We start from the raw sequence: 18,486 nt of genomic DNA, 5'->3' as shown, positions 1-18,486 counted from the left end.
TTCCGTGTGATAAGGGATTTGGCCTAAATTGATTGGCAAAAAACATTGCAAAAAAATCTAGACTTTGCACTTCCCGTCGCCACCGCCCGTATCTCGGCGGTAATCGGGCAGTATGAAGATATGGGTTCTGCCCGATTACTGCCGAGATGTAAAGCCTCAACTTTTACCTTATTCGTTCCTGGCGGTGGCAGCAGTGGGCGGTCTTAATCCTCGTCTAAGGCCGGCTTCATCCTGACTGGCCTTACTGCATATGCGCAATTTTTTTTTTACATGCACGTGCGTGATGGTTTTTTTTTTTGCGTAATTTACATATTCATTTCAGGAATCATTTGTTTGATTTATATGTATTTCTGAGCATTACTGGAAATCCCTATGATTATATATAATTGATGAATATTTTTGTGTCCCTCCATTTTTTTTCCTTTTCTGATGCTGCTGCTTGCCGTTGTAGTAATACCCATTCTCCGGTATGGATCTGAGGCATGGACGATGTATAGAAGGCAGCTCAAGTCGCTGGAGATATATCACCAATGGTGTCTCTGTAAGATCCTGCAAATCCCCTGGGAGGACAGGCGGATTAACATCAGTGTCCTCGACCAGGCTAACATCCCCAGTATTAAAGCACTGACCACACACGATTAGCTTCTCTGGGCAGGCCACTGCATAGTTCGCATGCCAGATAAGAGACCCCCTAAGCAAATGCTTTATGCGGAGCTCCTTCATGGTAAACGAGCCAAAGGAGGACAGCGGAAACATTATAAGGACACCCTCAAAGCCTCCTTTGTAAAGTGCGACATCACCACCGACACCTGGGAGACCCTGGCCGAAGACCGCCCGAGGTGGAGAAAGTGCATCCGGGAGGGCGTTGAGCTCTTCGAGTCTCAACGCAAAGAGCGTGAAGAGGCCCAGCGCAGGCAGCGGAAGGAGCGCGCGGCAAACCAGCCCCACCGATCCCGTCCCTCGACGAATGTCTGTCCCACCTGTAACAGGGTCTGTGGCTCTTGTATCGGACGGTTCAGCCATCAAAGAACTCACTTAGAGAGTGGAAGCGAGTCCTCCTCGATTCCGAGGGACTGTCTATGATGATGGCTTGCCAAGAGAGGATGGATGATCTAGCCACCAATAAAATGCACTAATAACTGATGTAAATGTTGCAATTTAAATCAGCCTTTAGCTCCAATTCCAAAATGGTGTCCATATCGCTGGGTCAGGGACACTTAAGTGTACCCTTTTCATGGCGCTATTAATTGCCGGTGGTATTTTGGGCGGTACTTTTTTTAAGCCGAAAATAGCACTGGGCGGTCTTGCGGGCGGTGCACGACATTTATGAGCAAAAATCAATTGCATCTACTGGGCGGGCGGCTGAATTTACCGCCGGCGTTCATTGGACCCCAAAACTACTGTCGGCGCTATATGTGCGCAAGTTTGGATCTCGAGCTTAAATCGGGCGGTAATGCATTAAAAACAAATCTGGCGGTAATCAGGCGAAAAGATCACGAAAGTTTAGCCCTGGGAATCTTCAACTATAGCATGGATAGATCCTATCGAATGGAAAGGTTCAACACAATATACTGTGAATATAGATTAAAGATAAACTGAAACTTAAAAGGGCTAACAATATTAAAGATAATCATGAGGAATATAGACAGTGGGGAGGTGAAAAGGGATATTAGACGTAAAAGGAAATATGAATAAAAGCTAGAAGATAAAGCAAAATACTGCGGATGCTGGAATCTGAAATAAAAACAGAAAATGCTGGAAATCACAGTGGGTCAGGCAGCATCTGTGGAGAGAGAAACAGAGTTAACATTTCAGGTTGATGGCCCTTCATCAGAACTGGCGAATGTTTGAAATGAACAGATTCTTAAGGAACACTGAAAGGGGAAGGGGAGGAAGGAACAAAAGGGAAGGTTGGTGATAGGGTGGAAGACAGGAGAGATTAGAGAGACAAAAGGAACTTGAGATGGTAATGGCAGAAGTTAGAAAAAGATTTGTCTAGATAGGGTGTGAAGGGTGGAATAATTATCAGCTGCCATGGGAAACAAAGAAAAAATTGACATAAAATCGGGGGGGGGTTAAAAAAAAAGGAGGAAAGGGAACAAAATATGGGTAGATGGTTATGGTCTGAAATTGTTGAACTCGATGTTGATTCCAGAAGGCTGCAAAGAGCCTAAATGAAAGATGAGGTACTGTTCCTCGAGCTTGCGTTGAGCTTCATTGGAACAGTGGAGGAGGCCAAGGACGGAGATGCTGGAGTGGGAGCGGAGCAGGCAATTAAAGTGACAGGCGACCGGAAACTCGGCGTCACGCTTACGGACTGAATGGAGGTGTTCCGCAAAGCAGTCACCCAATCTGCGTTTGGTCTCCCCAATGTAGAGGAGACCGCATCGTGAGCAGCGAATACAGTATACTAAATTGAAAGAAGTACAAGTAAATCGCTGTTTCACCTGGAAGGAGTAGTTGGGACCCTGGACAGTGGGAAGGGAGGAGGTAAAAGGGCAGGTGTTGCATCTCCTGCGCTTGCATGGGAAGGTGCTGAGGGTGACTGCAGAATGGACCAGGGTGTCGCAGAGGGAGTGGTCCCTTCGGACTGCTGAGAGGGGAGGGGAAGATGTGATTGGTGGTGGGATCATGCTGGAGGTGGCCGAAATGGCAGAGGATGATCCGTTGATCGTGGAGACTGGTGGGGTGAAAGGTGACGACAAGGGGAACCCTGGTGGCTCTGAGAGGGAGGGGAAGGACTGAGAGCAGAAGTGCGGGAAATAGAACGGACACGGTCGAGGGCCATGTTAACCACAGCGGAGGGGAATCCTCGGTTGAGGAAAAAAGAAAACCTGTCAGAGGCACGAGTGTGGAAGGTGGCGTTGTCAGAGCAGCTGAGACGGAGATGGAGAAAATGTGAGAATGGACTGGAGTTCTTGCATGATGCAGGGTGGGAGGAAGTGTATTCCAGGTAGCTGTGGGAGTCAGTGGGCTTATAGTGAATGTTTGTCAATAGTCTATCCCCGGAAACGGAGACGGAGAAGTCACGGAAGGGATGGGAAGAGTCTGAGATGGGCCATGTGAAGGTGAGGGAAGGGTGGAAATTGGATGTAAAGTGAATGACATTTTCTAGTTCAGGGCGAGAGCAGGAAACGGCACTTATAGTCATCAATGTACTGGAAAAAGAGGTGAGGCAAGGGACCAGAGTAGGACTGGAACAAAGAATGTTCCACATATCCCACGAAAAGGCAGGCATAGCTAGGACCCATGCGGGTTCCCATAGCAACATCTTTAATTTGGAGGAACTAAGTGGAGTTAAAGGAGAAATTGTTCAATGTGAGAACAAGTTCAGCCAGGTGGAGGAGGATGGTGTTGGAGGGGACTGGTTGGGCCTCTGCTTCAATTTCAGACCATAACCTCTGCCCATATTTTGTTCCCTTGCCTCCTTTTTTTAAACCGTCCCTCCCTGATCTTATGTAATTTTTTTTCTCTCTCCCATGGCAGCTGGTAATTATTCTGCCATTCACACCTTATCTAGATAAATCTTTTTCTAACCTGCCGTTACCATCTCAAGTCGGCCCATCATCCCTTTTGTCTCTCTAATCTCTCCTGTCTTCCACGCTATCACAGAACTTCCCTTTTGTTCTTTCGTCCCCTCTCCAGCTGTTCATTTCTGATGGTCATCGACCTGAAACATTAACTCTGTTTCTCTCTCCACAGATGCTGCCTGACCCGCTGAGATTTCCAGCATTTTCTGTTTTTATTGTAGCTAGAAGATAACCCTAGTTAACAAAATGAGAAGATAGGACCACTCTGGGATGAAGGGGAAAACTAGTAGTGAAGGGTGAAGATGTGCAGATATTAAATATTTCATGACACTTTTTACAAATGGTGGCAGAAGTGAGTGTAAAGTATTCCAAGAGAGAATGTGGAAAAAATTGAGATAAATGTAGAAAAGTAATTGGTTCTGAAAATAATTAGCAGAACTTAATTCATTGAATCCTTATGGTATTTCCCATGGCTATTGAAGGAAGGCATAAGGGAGGTAGCAGAGACTCTGATCACAATTTATCAGTATACCTTAGATATGTAAATAGAATTGGGGGACTGGAGGGTAGTCAATACGACACCTTGTGTTTAGAAAAGGAGAAATCGAGTAACTACAGACCAATGTAAGTTGTAGGTAAGCTCTTAGAATCCATTATTTGAGTTAAAATTAATGAGCATTTAGAAATGCAAGAGATACCATTTGACAAAAGTAAGAGTCTCTTGAAGTGACTATAGATAAAAGGAATGCAGGAGCTGTTGTATATGGGGTTTTAAATGGTGTTGAATAAGGTACTTCACAGAAGGCTTACGGCAAAATTTAAGCGCATGGTATGAGGGGAAATGTAGCAGCATAGATAGAAAGTTGGCTAATGGACAGAAAGCAAAGTTTAAGACAAATGGGGGTTGCTCAAATTGGAAAAAGGTTGAAAGTGATGTACTCAACAGGGTCATTGCTGGGTCAATTTTTGTTCTCTTTTATATATAGATTAATTTCGACTTTGTTGTAGGGTGCACGGGATAGATGGTCAGAAGTGAGAACTTTGACTGACTTTCACTACTTGAGGCTAATTGTCGCACACCTACCGCTCCCTAGGGTGAATTCAGCTAACTCGTACAGCTTGGAATTGAACCAGAGACCTTCCTCATCTGTATGGCTCCGCTCTTACTGATAAAGTTACTCAGCTATCTTGGGAGCTTAATTTTAAATTTAACGTGTCCAGTATAGAGTGTCCTAATGACAATGTGTACACAATAAAGAACTTGAGTATGAGAGCAGTAGATTTTGTCAACTTTGCACTGGTCCATGTCTCTGAGCCATACAGGAGGGCGGGTATTACTACAGCCCCGTAGACCATGAGCTTGGTGGCAGATTTGAGGGCCTGGTCTTCAAACACTCTTTTCCTCAGGCGGCCGAAGGCTACACTGGCGCACTGGAGACGGTGTTGAATCTTGTCGTCAATGTCTGCTTTTGCTGATAAGAGGCTCCCACGGGATGGGAAATGGTCCACGTTGTCCAGGGCCGCGCCATGGATCTTGATGACTGGGGGGCAGTGCTGTGCGGCAGGAACAGGTTGGTGGAGGACCTTTGTCTTGCTGATGTTTAGCCCATGCTTTCGACGCCTCAGTAAATACGTTGACTATGACTTGGAGTTCAGCCTCTATGTGCGCAGACGCAGGCATCGTGCGCAGACGCAGGCATCATCCGCATACTGTAGCTTGACGACAGAGGATGGGGTGGTCTTGGAACTGGCCTGGAGACAACGAAGGTTTAACAGGTTCCCACTGGTTAGTTCCATTCCAGCAGGGAGCTTGTCGACTGTGAGGTGGAGCATGGCAGCGAGGAAGATTGAGAAGAGTGTTGGGGCAATGACGCAGCCCTGCTTGACCCCGGTCCGGACGTGGATTGGGTCTGTAATGGATCCGTTGGTAAGAATCACGGCCTGCATATCGTCGTGGAGCAGACGGAGGATGACGAACTTTTGGGGGCATCCGAAACTGAGGAAGACGCTCCATAGACCCTCGCAGTTGACGGTGTCAAAGGCCTTTATAAGGTCGAAAAAGGCCATGTATAAGGGCTGGCACTGTTCCCTGCATTTTTCCTGCAGCTGTCGCGCTGTAAAAATCATGTCCGTTGTGCCCCGTAGGGGACGAAATCTGCATTGTGACTCCGGGAGGAGCTCCTCAGCAACAGGGAGAAGACGGTTGAGGAGGGTTCTAGCGACTACTTTCCCAGTGGCTGATAATGGAGATTCCTCTCTAGTTGTCGCAGTCGGACTTGTCCCCCTTTTTAAAGATGCTCACAATCACTGCATCTCTAAGATCTCCTGGCATGCTCTCCTCCCTCCAGATGAGAGAGATAAGGTCATGTATTCTCGCCATCAGTGTCTCTCCGCCATACGTCTGTGCCTCAGCGGGGATTTCATCCGCTCCCGTAGGCTTGTTGTTTTTAAGCTGTCTTGTGGCTTTTTCTACCTCGTGCAGTGCTGAGGTTTTACTGAGGTGGTGGCGGGGATCATGCTGCGGGATAGAGTCGAGAACACTCGAGTCAAAGGCAGAGTCTCGATTGAGGGGATCTTCGAAGTGCTCCTTCCAGTGGGCCCTGATTAGACAATAGGTTCTGATGCCAGTAGTAAAGTGAACAGTAAAGAGTCTCAAGTCATTCCATTGGGACCCTCCTTAACCTCCCATTCGCTGAGCATTACTGTTCAAAATTAATCATCTCTTGGAGGAAGCAGGTAGCAGGGACTGCTGTTGGAATCTCGGCGAGTTAACCAAACCAATATAGCCTTTCACCTATTGGGCCGAATGGCCTGTTTCTGGGCTGTAAAATACGATGTAATTCTATGTAATAACCCAACCTATGCTTCGTGCAAGGGCAGCTTCCCCTCTGTGGCCCTGGGATTAGCACTAATGCTCCACGTGGTCTTTCTAAATACTTGCATCTTGTCTTTCTCCCCCCGCCACGCCCTGTCCCCCATTAACAGCTGAACAGCAAGAACAGAGAGATCAACAGCCTCCTCCGGAACGTTCCCGGCCCGACAGAGAGCCAAGCCTGTCGATCAGGCTGGTTTCTGGGCAGGGAACCTGCTGGGAAAACAGACGCAAGCCATTGCGTTAAACTGCACAGCGTGCGGGGACCAGGACGTCCTAACAACAGCGCAGATCTGATAGCGGTCCGCCTGGTGATGCCGCTGACAGACAGCCCCCTATCAGATCTGTGCTGCTGTAAAGTGCTCATACCATAGGCGAGGTCGGGGCGAAGGAGCGGCAAGAGATCGTAGAGGGACGTGATCGGGGCCCAGGAGAGGCGTGAGTTTGGGGTCCAGAAGAGGCGAGGGCCCAGGGGCAGCATGGGCCCGTCCACACTGTGATATGTGTGCGCACTCAGTCCGTACAGCAGAACTTGGTTAATCCTTGCTACTGGACCAAGACCTAGCTCTGTCAAGCCCATGTGGTGGCTGGTGTGCAACGGCCACCACACGTTTTTTTTTAAATTCACGCACAGGCATCTTCCACTCTTCAACATGTAGTTCGGGACCTGGAATATCAGGTCCTTCATTGAAACACCTGTGAACTTTTTGACGTGGAAGCAAGTCATTGTCAATTCGAGGGACTGCCTATGATGAACAGTGAAAGGTTCTCTAAAATGGCTATCTTAGGCAAAATAGTGTCATTGGAGAGTCTGCAACAATGTACTGTCAGCAATTATTTAAAGTTAAATATGACAAAACAGAGATGATATAAAGCTCTTGGGAAAGAATCAGGCCAACAAAAGAGTGTTGGAAAATGCATTGGTGCAATTAGAATCACTTGTTTTTCTGTGTTGCAATTGCCGTTGTCCATTCCTGCACCCCTCCCCACATTTTTCCTTGGGCTTTGAGTCTGCTTGTTTTTTTCACCACAGTTGGGATTTTTAGTATGGTGTTTTCAAATACCCTGGCCCTTAATTTGATTTACAATAGTACAGAGTAATCAGAATTTTAGATATTACTTAACTATCTAATACGAAGTCCTAGCCCATGTGATTAATAGAAATGCCTTGAGGAACAATTATTTACACATGGGTATACAATATATATCTAAGCTAATGGAGAGTTGCAAATACTGTTATTTAGGCCAGAATTTTACCGGCACTGAGAAGGCAGGATCGGAGGCTAATCAGGTGTCAAAATAGAAATGAGTGACTGCGGATTGGGAGCCCGCTGTCAACCCACCTCCACACTAGTCTCCCATGTGTCGGGTCTTTCAGCACTTAACTGACCCGACACCAAGCGGTGGGGAGGCAATTTAGATCGTTTAAGAAGTAGTTAAAAGCCAACTAAACACCATTTTGCCCTGTACTTAACATTTTTCCAACTTTTTCACAAAGTTCATGGTGCTCTGAAATCATGTCAGTTAAGTAGGTAGGGTGTTCCATCCGTATCCATTCTTCTGAATAGTTGACAGCTGCAAATGTGGTATAAAACCTACCAGATTCACTAGGTTGATTCCTGAGATGAAAGAATTGACTTATGACGAAAGGTTGAGCAGGTTGGGCTCATTGGACTTTAGAAGAATGAGAGATTATCTTATTGAAACATATAAGATACTGAGGGGTCTCAACAAGGTAGATGCAGAGAGGATGTTTCCACTTGTGGAGGAATCTAGAATTAGGGGACATAGTTTAAGAATAAGGGGTCGCTCAACTGAAATGAGGGGGAATTTCTTCTGAGGGTCGTATATTTGTGGAATTCTCTGCCCCAAAGAGTTGCGGCGGCTGGGTCATTGAATATATTTAAGGTAGAGATAGACAGATTTGTGAATGATAATGGAGTGAAGGGTTATGGGGAGCGGGCAGGGAAATTGAACTGAACCCAAGATCAGATCTTATTAAATGGCGGAGCAAGCTCGAGGGGCCAAATGGCCTACTCCTGCTCCTATTTCTTATGTTCTTATTTCACAGCTGTTCACTTTCCAATCTTAGAAGCTGGAGCCTTCAGGATTTGAAAGACCCATTTGAGCTTTATGCAGGTTGGAAGTGTTTGGAGTAAACTCTCTATCCACTGTCACCTCCTTGGAACAACCTCTCTCACCATTGATAGATGGCTTCTGTCATTTCAACCTCAACTGCCATCTATTCCATCAGCATCCGTGGAAAAAACCTCACTTTGGTCCTCAGAATCCCACCACAATCATCTCCAACACCCCCAAAATTCTTACAGAGCTTGACCAGGTAGATGTAGGGAGGATGTTTCCTTTGGCTGTGGAGTCTAGAACCAGGGGTCACAGTCTCAGAATAAGGGGTCGGCCATTTAGGACTGAGATGAGGCGAAACATCTTCATTCAGAATGGTGAATCTTTGGCATTCTCTGCCCCAGGGGGTTGTGGAGGCTCAGTCTTTGAGTATATTCAAGACAGAGATTGATAGATTTTTGAATATTAAGGGAATCAAGGGATATGGGGACAATGCAGAAAAGTGGAGTTGATGTAGAAGATCAGTCATGATCTCATTGAATGGCAGAGCAGGCTCGAAGGGCCTAATAGCCTACTCCTGCTCCTAATTCTTATGTTCTAACACCAGCATCACAAGGCACACCAGCAGCACCAACCTTCTCCGCAGTCACCTGATACTGCACAGGGCATGGCATCAGTACGTGACCACATTGCTGCCCAAGAGGCCAGGGATGGCCTCACCATGGCCAGATTACTTCAGTTGACGCTGTACACGCTGGCTGCCACATGCTGCGCCAGGTTGGCAGCACCATAAAGCATCCCTGCAAAACTCAAGCTATTCCCTTCACAATCATCATCATTGTGGGGGGTACCGTTATGTCTCACCATTCACTGCAACTCACTAAGCCACTTCCAAAGATGCATACAAATCTGTCCAAGAAGGCAAAGTGTTGAAAATAAAGATATTTATCTTTGACACCACATTAACAGAAACTTTACATAAACATTGGCAAAAACATCCAAGAGCCTACCCTTGTGTGTAGTTAGTTGGTAAGTGTGAGGGGTGGCTAGTGAAGAGATAATATAAATAGATAGAGAGGAATGGGTGGAGATGCAAGGTAAGTTGGTGTGAGTAAGGATGTGCAGGAGTAGGGTAGGTAAGTCAGAGTGATGGGGATGTGATGAGTGGCACAGCAGAATGAGGTTGAGTGTGGCTTTGCAATAATGTTCTGTGATCATCTGAGATCATTGAAAGGTTTTCGCCACTGTAGCCAGCTCTTCCTAACGACATCCCTGCTTGTGCCCTCCTGTACAATGTGCAACCAGGCTACGTTGGTCTCATGGGGAGGTCTCTTCTGCCCATTGAAAGGAAAGCGAACCTCCCTGCACGATGTGACTCCCTCCATAAGCATATGGAGAGAGTCATGGGAGAGCCTGGGTACAGCCGTGCATCTTTGTTCAGTGTTTGCAGCACCTTGATGCTGTAGAACACTGACAGCACAACTGTCAAAATCAATGTGGACATGGTTCCTTTAAGGAAACCGGCTGATGACGCATCATCAAATGATGTCATCAGACCCGCTTCCTTTTAATTGGCGGGGAGCCTCACTGAGTGGGTTTAACAAGCCTCATCAAGGTAAAATCGCTTGTAGAGAGCGAGATGGAACCGGCAGCGAGCCGGAACCTCACTAAAGACCTTGCTCCCGACCCGGTAGACGAAATTGCGGCCCTTGTGTTTCAATCTGCTTTTTATCAAGATGCTGGGATTACAGGAAACCAGATTATGTTTAAAATGAGACATTCTCTTTAGTTGGATGAAAATGGCTTTTTGGCCTAGTTGCAGCTTTTGCATTGATGCAACAATTATAACAAAATTTGCAATATAACTGGTGAGTGAAATCGCCAAGCTGATGCCACATTGAATTTAAGAGATATAGGACCACAGCAAGGAGATAATTTGCACTCCTTCAGATTCACAGAGTTGAAGTATAATTGCAAACTTCATTTTTAAACTTGTTAATTTAATAAGGAGCCCACCAGTTCCATTGTCTCCACACTAGCATTAAAAATGCCACCAGCATTTATGCGCTGTATAAGCATGCATCTACGAGAAAGTATAGCAGAGTTGGCAGTGTAAGTCAGCATTGCTGGTCCTGCATTACTTTAAAACAGGTATTACAGTCGATCATTTATTTTGAATGTAAATTTTAAAATATTTTCATTACAGATCTGTGGATGATTTAAAGCCCAAACCAGACCAATGGTTAGAAGATCCAACAGCATTAATAGCAGCAGCTTTAAAACGCAAATTTGCTTATCGCTACAAAAATGACAGCTGCAGTGAAAATCAATCTTCAAACTCTGATTTCCAGGCAAGCACGGAACCGCCAAAGGTAAGTAAAATTTAAGGCAGTAATTCATAATTCAATTCTTTCAACTAAAATATTTCAGAAATATTCAATTATTTCTGTAATTTTGGGGTAATGTCTTTGATTTTTCTCCCCTTTCTCTTGCAAATTCCCTTTGCACATTATAAGAAGAGACACAAGTCTTCAAGATAAACCAGCTCACCATCTATTTCTGCCAACTTCCTTCAACCTTGTATCCCCTCCTACACGCATTAGCCTTTTGCCCCACTTTTGGTTGCAGAGCCCTCAGCTGCCTTTGCCCTACTTTGACATTCTCTTCCTAAACCACTCTGTCCTCTTCTCTCCATCTTTCAAACAACTTCTCAAAACCCAGTTGTTGAACCAAGCCGTTGGCCACCTTTCCTAATTCTCCTACCATTCATTTATTCATTCCTTTATTTTATTTATTGTTTCTTCCACTATGTGAGATCATTTCTATGTTGAAAGTGCTGTATGAATGAAAGTAGTTGTTGATACAGGTTGAACCTCTCTTATCCGGGACTCTCTTATCCGGCACCATTCCCGGCTGCTGGGTGACGCATGCGCCATCACTTCTCGGGGCCCGCTATCACTTTTTGGGGCCTGACAGCCCGCCGTCACTTCTTGGGGCCTGCCGGGCCGCCGACCTCCCCATTTCCCCGCCCCCCCCCCCCCCCCCCAGGCGACTTCCTCCTCCCCCTCACATCCCGGGCCACCTTCCCATCCCCCCCTCCCTCATTCGGCTCAGGCCCAGTCCCGAGGGTGCCGGATAAGGGAGGTTCAACCTGTACTTTTATTATTTTAAAACAGGAGTAGGCCATTTAGCCCATCGAGCCTGTTACGCCATTCAGTGAGATCATGGCTGATCTATGACGTAACCCATATAGTTGCCTTTCCCCATATCCCTTAATACCGTTGGTTAATAAAAAATCTTATCAAATCTCAGGTTTAAAATTAACAATTGACCTCTCATCAATTGCTGTCCACGGAAGAGAGTTCCAAACTTCCACCATCCTTTACGTGTAGAGGTGTTTCCTAACTTCACTCCTGAAAGGCTTGGCTCTAATTTTAAGACCATACCCACCAACCAGTGGAAATAGGGTAGATAGAGAGAAACTATCAGTTCCCCTTAATATCTTGAAAACTTTGATCAAATCACCCCTTAACCTTCTAAATTCCAAGGAATACAACCCTAGTTTGTATAATCTCGCTTCGCAATTTAACCCATGGAGTTAAATCTACGCTGCACTTCCTCCAGGGCCAATATATCCATTCTAAGGTGTGGTGTCCAGAACTGTTCCCAGTACTCCAGGTGTGGTCTATCCAGGGCTTTGCATAGTTGTAGCACAACTTCTACCCCCTTGTATTCTAGTCCTCTAGATATAAAGGCCAGTATTCCACTAGTCTTTTTGATTATTTTCTGTACCTTTCCATGATATTTTAATGTTCTATGTACTTGAACCACCACCTCCCCCAAAGTCAAGTCTCTTTGGACCTCCACTGTCTTTAGCTTTTCACAATTTAGAAAGTACTGTGCTCTATCCATTTTAGACCCAAACCTTGCACTTGGCTCTATTGAAATCCATTTGCCACAGTTTTGCCTCTTCTCTTAGTCTATTAATATCTCTGTAATTTTATGCTTCCATCTACACTGCTTACAATGCTACCTATCTTTGTGTCATCAGCAAACTTGGATATGTGGCTTTCTATCCCATCATCAAAGTCGTTAATAAATACGGTGAATAGTTGAGATCTCAGCCCAGATCCTTGCGGACCAGTCATGTCCTGCCAATAGAGCACCTGACAATTATCCCGACTCTGTCTCCTGCTGCTCAACTATTTTCCTAACCAGGCCAATAATTTACCTTCAATTCCCTGAGCTTCAACCTTGGCTAACAGTCTTTTATAGGGACTTTATCAAATGTCTTCTGGAAGTCCTTATAAATAACATCCATAGACATTCACCTGTCCACTACTTTAGGCACCTCTTCAAAAATAATTTAGTCTGTGCTATTGTGCATTGTGTATTTAGAAAGTACAATGATAAATGTTTCCTATGAATTGAAGTATTTTGTCCTCAAAGGTTTTAACTCCTTTTCCAGCAGAGTAATGTTTGTGCTTAATGAAGCAAACAGACAGAAAGTAAAGTACAAGATTTTAGCATGAAATTGATGTTATTTTTCTTTCTAATAGTTTGGACAACACATGCTGAAGCCAACAGGAAAGAGAAAGCCATTGTTAGGAAATGCATCTCAGTCTTGATTGGAAGCTCTGGGGGAAAAAGGCTTGTACTTTTCCTCTGGTTGGTGTTTAATTCTCTTTCTGTTTAATTGTATGAAGAAATACTACTACTACTACATTTTTCTGTAGTTTACATATACAATACATAAAATCAGGTTAGAAAATGTAAATTTTAACATTTATCCTGACTCTCTGTCTCCTGCTGCTCAGCCATTTTCCTAACCAGGCCAATAATTTACCTTCAGTTCCCTGAGTTTCAACCTTGGCTAACAGTCTTTTATGAGGGACTTTATCAAATGTCTTCTGGGGACTTTTTTTCATATGCCAGTTGATGTTTTGCATGTATTCACAGTGAGAAGGCATTTCTATAGCCAAATTCAAATGTTTTAAGTTATTGTGCTGCTGTTTGTATGAAACCTTTACTAACTAAATTGAATTAGATGGTTGTTTTTAATTATGCTTAAGTGGATCATAGCATTTTTATTTGCTTAGGCCGTCACATTACCATTGAAACTATATGTAAGGTGTGCTAGTCACTTACAGCATGTACTATAGATTTATTGTTACCCATCATCATCATCATAGGCAGTCTACCCAGAGCTGAAGTAGCTACATTTGGTAAAGAAATTATGCTGTGCATCTATCCTAAAACTCAGACAAGGCCCCTTTAAAAATCAAATAGTTACAATGTTTATCAATGTCCTTTCATTGCGTTCATTTACTTTTATTTAAAATCTGAATGCTGATAATATCACTGATGTACTGGAATATTGCAGTCATTAGTGTTGGGGGCCTGAACTAATATATGCAGTTGATGTTGAGCCATCTCTGGATTTATGTCCATTATTGCATTCAATTAACCTCCCTCATTAACTCTTAACTCCTTTAAGCCAGCCCTTACTGCTTAAACAAAAAGTTAAAAATTGACAAAAGGGGGAAACTAACTAAAAACATGGCAGTATTAATTACAATTCTTTGTAACTACTTAATTTGTAACGAGTCCTGATGGTAAAACACACTCTCATTTTAAATGCCAATCCTGAAAATTTAAATGGGGAATATGTTCGGTGTTTCAGCATACATGCATATCCATCGTTTTAATAACTGTATACAAAGTGTGATTATACTTTGTGATACCAGTGCTATTTTTATATGGATGATAATCTGGAAATGCACTAAAAGAAACAGCTGCTTTAAAATATGGAAATTTAAGAGATTCTGCAGTATAGTGCTGCTTCAAATTAAACCTAAATGACTAAGTTATGGCATATAATATATTTACATTAAAACTACACTACAACTGCTGGAATTCCCCAGTTTTTCTTTTAGTAGAATAAGGCTGGGTATTAGCCAAATTTCAGAAGATCTCCATGCATAACATTTTTTAAATTCCTATGTTATACAAAAAGTTTTAATTTTGCAGCGCAGAAATGTAAGTATGCTCAAAAATGTAAATTATACTTTTATTTCCACAATGGGAGACATGTTTTAATCTAGTTGTTAAATGTTGTGTATTTTATATAATTTTGGGGGGCAAGGTAGTGAATTTTTGAATTTTATGCCATCTCTAGCATACAGTAGAATTACTGCCTGAGCTTCTGATCTTAGAAAAGGGCAAAAAGGAGAAAGCTTTCAAAAGCTAGAGGAGAAAGAAGTAGAAAAATGGAAAGTGATTTGAAAATCCTACAGTAAAGTGGAGTTTTTTTGTGTGTGTTGTTTAAACAGGTAATTCAGATAGCCATATCAACTTCTGTGACATGTCTCTTTTCACACCAAAGTGGGACATCTACACCCCAACCACTGCCAATATTAGTTTTTCGCCAGCTATGAGAAGAAACGTAATAGTGGTTCTGTGCAGTCGCCCTCATCCTCTTCCCTCCATTCTCCCACCCAACCCACACAATGGATTGAGGGAATGAAACTACATTTTATCTTTCCTGCTGGTTCACCATCAGTGTTTTTAATTTATTTTTTGCAAAAGTATTTTATTTTAATTCAATGCTGAGACTAGCAACACATGCTAGGTACAATAATCTGATTTTTTTTTTAAATACACCCATATGTATTAAAATGTATATTCTGCAAGCTTATTTTATTTGTAGGTAATAGGTAAATTATACATTTCCAAACATCTTTAACATAAGTGTGTAATATTTGAATGTAATACTTTATTATAACCTTGGAAATGTGCTGCTTCCAGCCATGAGATCGAATGTACATTGCAAAATCTATTGTAAGAGAAATTGAAAATGTGTAACGCTGCATTAGTGTTCCATAATCATAAGCGTTTACATTGTCTTTAATATGTTCTTTTTACTATTGGAATATTGGAAAATGTAAAACCTTTTTACATTGTGCATTATTTGTTTAAAATATAAATTCAACACTACATCACCTTCTAAAAGTGGTTTTATCATTATTTAATAATTTAGTTTCTCTTGAGAACCGGGCACAACATTACAAGGTGATTATATTGGCCTATTTTTATTGCACATTTGACGTCAATGCAGCGTGATCTTTTTGCAGCACACCAATGGTAAACACCTACTGTTGTGGTGTCAAATTCCCAGAAGCCAGCAATTTAGCAGCTGTGATGAGACCACATGAAAAATTATTTTATGCTGCTAGCATTTACAGTTGGTGAATAGCCATCCTTTCAAACTTAGTTTCAAATAAACTAACTTGACAATGCTGTACTGCCTTTTAAATGTGTATCAAATGGTAGAAAACAGCCGATTAGCCTGTCGTTCTACCATTCTCTAGAGGTCAGTAATCAGAATTCTGTACATCCTTTGAGTACACTTACATAGAGCTCTGTTTTACCCTGTTCAATAGTGGTATGAACTGGCCGGATGCAGCTGCTGGCTCACATCATTGTTTTAGAAGCACTTTACACAGTTACCATTTGGTACAGTGTAACTGGAACATTAGGGAGCAAACGATATAAGTTTTTAAAAATGTTAGTGACTTAACAATGAAGCCAGATCAATAAGGTCAGTGAGGTCATTTTCAGATAGCTGGACTTCTTGGCAATTCTTACTGAAATATATGGTGTCAGGTGTCCGATGTCCTTTAGTACCTCAGCTAAGTGAGCCTTCTTCGCTAGACAGTGAGTGTTGGCAAGTGTGGTGCAGTAGTCTAACAATGGGTCTTGTCCACTAAGGTCTGTAAGCACAGTGTCCATGTGGGTGTATCATCAAGTGGCTAACAGTTGCCCATTTGTCTTATCTGTTGCCAATCTGTTTAATGGATTTAATGCAATGCAGACTTGTGCTATGCTGCCACATTCCTGCTGAAATGGTGAATATTAGTACACGGGCCAGAGATTTAGGGTCAAAAGCTACTAATATATCTACTTACAAACAAATAGTAAAATGACGCACAATAATTGGCAAATACTATTTCAATATATTACTTTCATACAGTGAGACTCCATAGTGAATCAATTACCCTTCCTAAAAATGGCTTTAAAAGAAAGAAAAAGACTTGCATTTATATTGCGCCTTTCACGACCACCTGACACCCCAAGGCACTTTACAACAAATGAAATACTTTTTGAAGTGTAGTCACTGTTGTAATGTAGAAAATTGAGTTTGTATCTTTAAATTTATTGACCAAAGTTCTTATTTCTGCAAATTCAACATTTTTATCTTCTCACAAACCACCTGTATAATTTTGTCCCTGAAACGGGATAGCCATTACAGAGACGTGGTTGCAAGGTGACCAGGACTGGGAATTAAATATTATGGGGTATTTGACAATCCGGAAGGACAGAAAGGGAAAGGAGGTGGGGTAGCTCTATTAATAAAAGATGGAATCACTGCAATAGTGAGAAATGATATATGCTCAAATGATCAGGATGTTGAAACACTTTGGGTGGAGATAAGGAATAATAAGGGGAAAAAGTCATTGGTGGGCATAGCATATAGGCCCCCTAACAGCAGCAACTCTGTTGGTCGGAGCATAAACCAGGAAATAGTGGGGGCTTGTAAAAAGGGAACAGCAATAATCGTGGGTGATTTTAACCTCCATATTGATTGGATAAATCAAATTGGTCAGGGTAGCCTAAAGGAAAAGTTCATAGAGTGCATAAGGGACGGGTTCCTTGAGCAGTATTTAACGGAACCAACCAGGGGGCAGGCTATCCTAGATCTGGCCCTGTGTAATGAGACAGGATTAATAAACAATCTCCTAGTAAAGGATCCCCTTGGAATGAGTGATCATAACATGATTGAGTTTCAAATTCAGATTGAGGGTGAGAAAGTTGGATCTCTAACCAGCATACTAAACTTAAATAAAGGAGACAATGGCGGTATGAGGGCAGAGTTGGCTAAAGTGGACTGGGAAACAGATTGAAGTGTGGGACGGTTGATGAACAGTGGTGTACATTTAAAAAGATATTTCACAACTCAATAAAAATATATTCCAGTAAGGAGGAAAGGGTGCAAGAGAAAAGAAAGCCATCCGTGGCTAACTAAAAGAAATCAAGGACGGTATCCGATTTAAAAACAAGGGCATACAAAGTGGCCAAAACTAGTGGGAGGACAGAAGATTGGGAAGCTTTTAAAAGCCAGCAAAGAATGGCAAAAAAAATAATTAAGCAAGGGAAGATAGACTATGAAAGTAAACTAGCACAAAATATAAAAACAGATAGCAAGAGTTTCTACAGGTATATAAAAAGAAAAGAGTGGCTAAAGTAAATGTTGGTCCCTTAGAAGACTAGGCCGAGGAATTAGTAATGGGGAACATGGAGATAGCAGAAACTCTAAACAAGTATTTTGTATCAGTTTTTACAGTAGAGGACACTTAACAATAGTCCAACAGTCGATAGTCAAGAGGCTACAGGGGGGGAGGAACTTAGCACAATCACTAAAGAGGCAGTGCTCAGTAAGATAATGGGACTAAAGGCCCCTGGACCTGATGGCTTGCATCCTAAGGTCTTAAGAAAAGTAGTGGCTGGGATTATGGATGCATTGGTTGTAATTTACCAAAATTCCCTGGATTCTGGGGAGGTCCCAGAAAATTGGAAAACTGCAAATGTAATGCCCCGATTCAAAAAAAGGAGGCAGACAAAAAGCAGGAAATTATAGACCAGTTAGCCTAACGTTGGGAAAATGTTGGAGTCCATTATTAAACAAGCAGTTTCGGACATTGGAAAAGCAAAATTTGGTCAGGCAAAGTCAGCATGGATTTATGAAGAGGAAGTCAAGTTTGACAAATTTGCTGGAGTTCTTCGAGGATGTAACGAACAGGGTGGATAAAGAGGAACCAATGGATGTGGTGTGTTTGGACTTCCAGAAGGCATTTGACAAGGTGCCACATAAAAGATTACTGCACAAGATAAAAGTTCACTGGGTTGGGGGTAATATATTAGCATGGATAGAAGATTGGTGAC

General features: G+C 42.8%; 1 protein-coding gene across 6 annotated transcripts in view; it reads left to right on the top strand.

Moving 5' to 3' along the window:
• The window catches only part of mtfr1 (mitochondrial fission regulator 1), a 67,788-nt gene that overhangs the window by 34,336 nt on the left and 14,966 nt on the right, over positions 1-18,486 (top strand). For 3 of the 6 annotated variants that reach the window (XM_070891748.1, XM_070891758.1, XM_070891766.1), the window contains exons 7-8: positions 10,691-10,856; positions 13,044-15,476. In XM_070891748.1, coding sequence (XP_070747849.1) covers positions 10,691-10,856; positions 13,044-13,112 — 235 coding nt within the window. In that variant the 3' untranslated portion in view covers positions 13,113-15,476. Of the gene's footprint in view, positions 1-10,690; positions 10,857-13,043; positions 15,477-18,486 lie in introns of those variants that run through there. The other 3 variants (XM_070891786.1, XM_070891776.1, XM_070891794.1) reach the window with 3 other exon arrangements.

Source organism: Pristiophorus japonicus, chromosome 1 (genome assembly GCF_044704955.1).
Source record: "Pristiophorus japonicus isolate sPriJap1 chromosome 1, sPriJap1.hap1, whole genome shotgun sequence".
Classification (NCBI taxonomy): Eukaryota; Metazoa; Chordata; class Chondrichthyes; family Pristiophoridae; genus Pristiophorus; species Pristiophorus japonicus.
The sequence above is the reverse complement of the archived record's forward strand: the minus strand, read 5'-3'. Positions and strand labels throughout refer to the sequence as shown.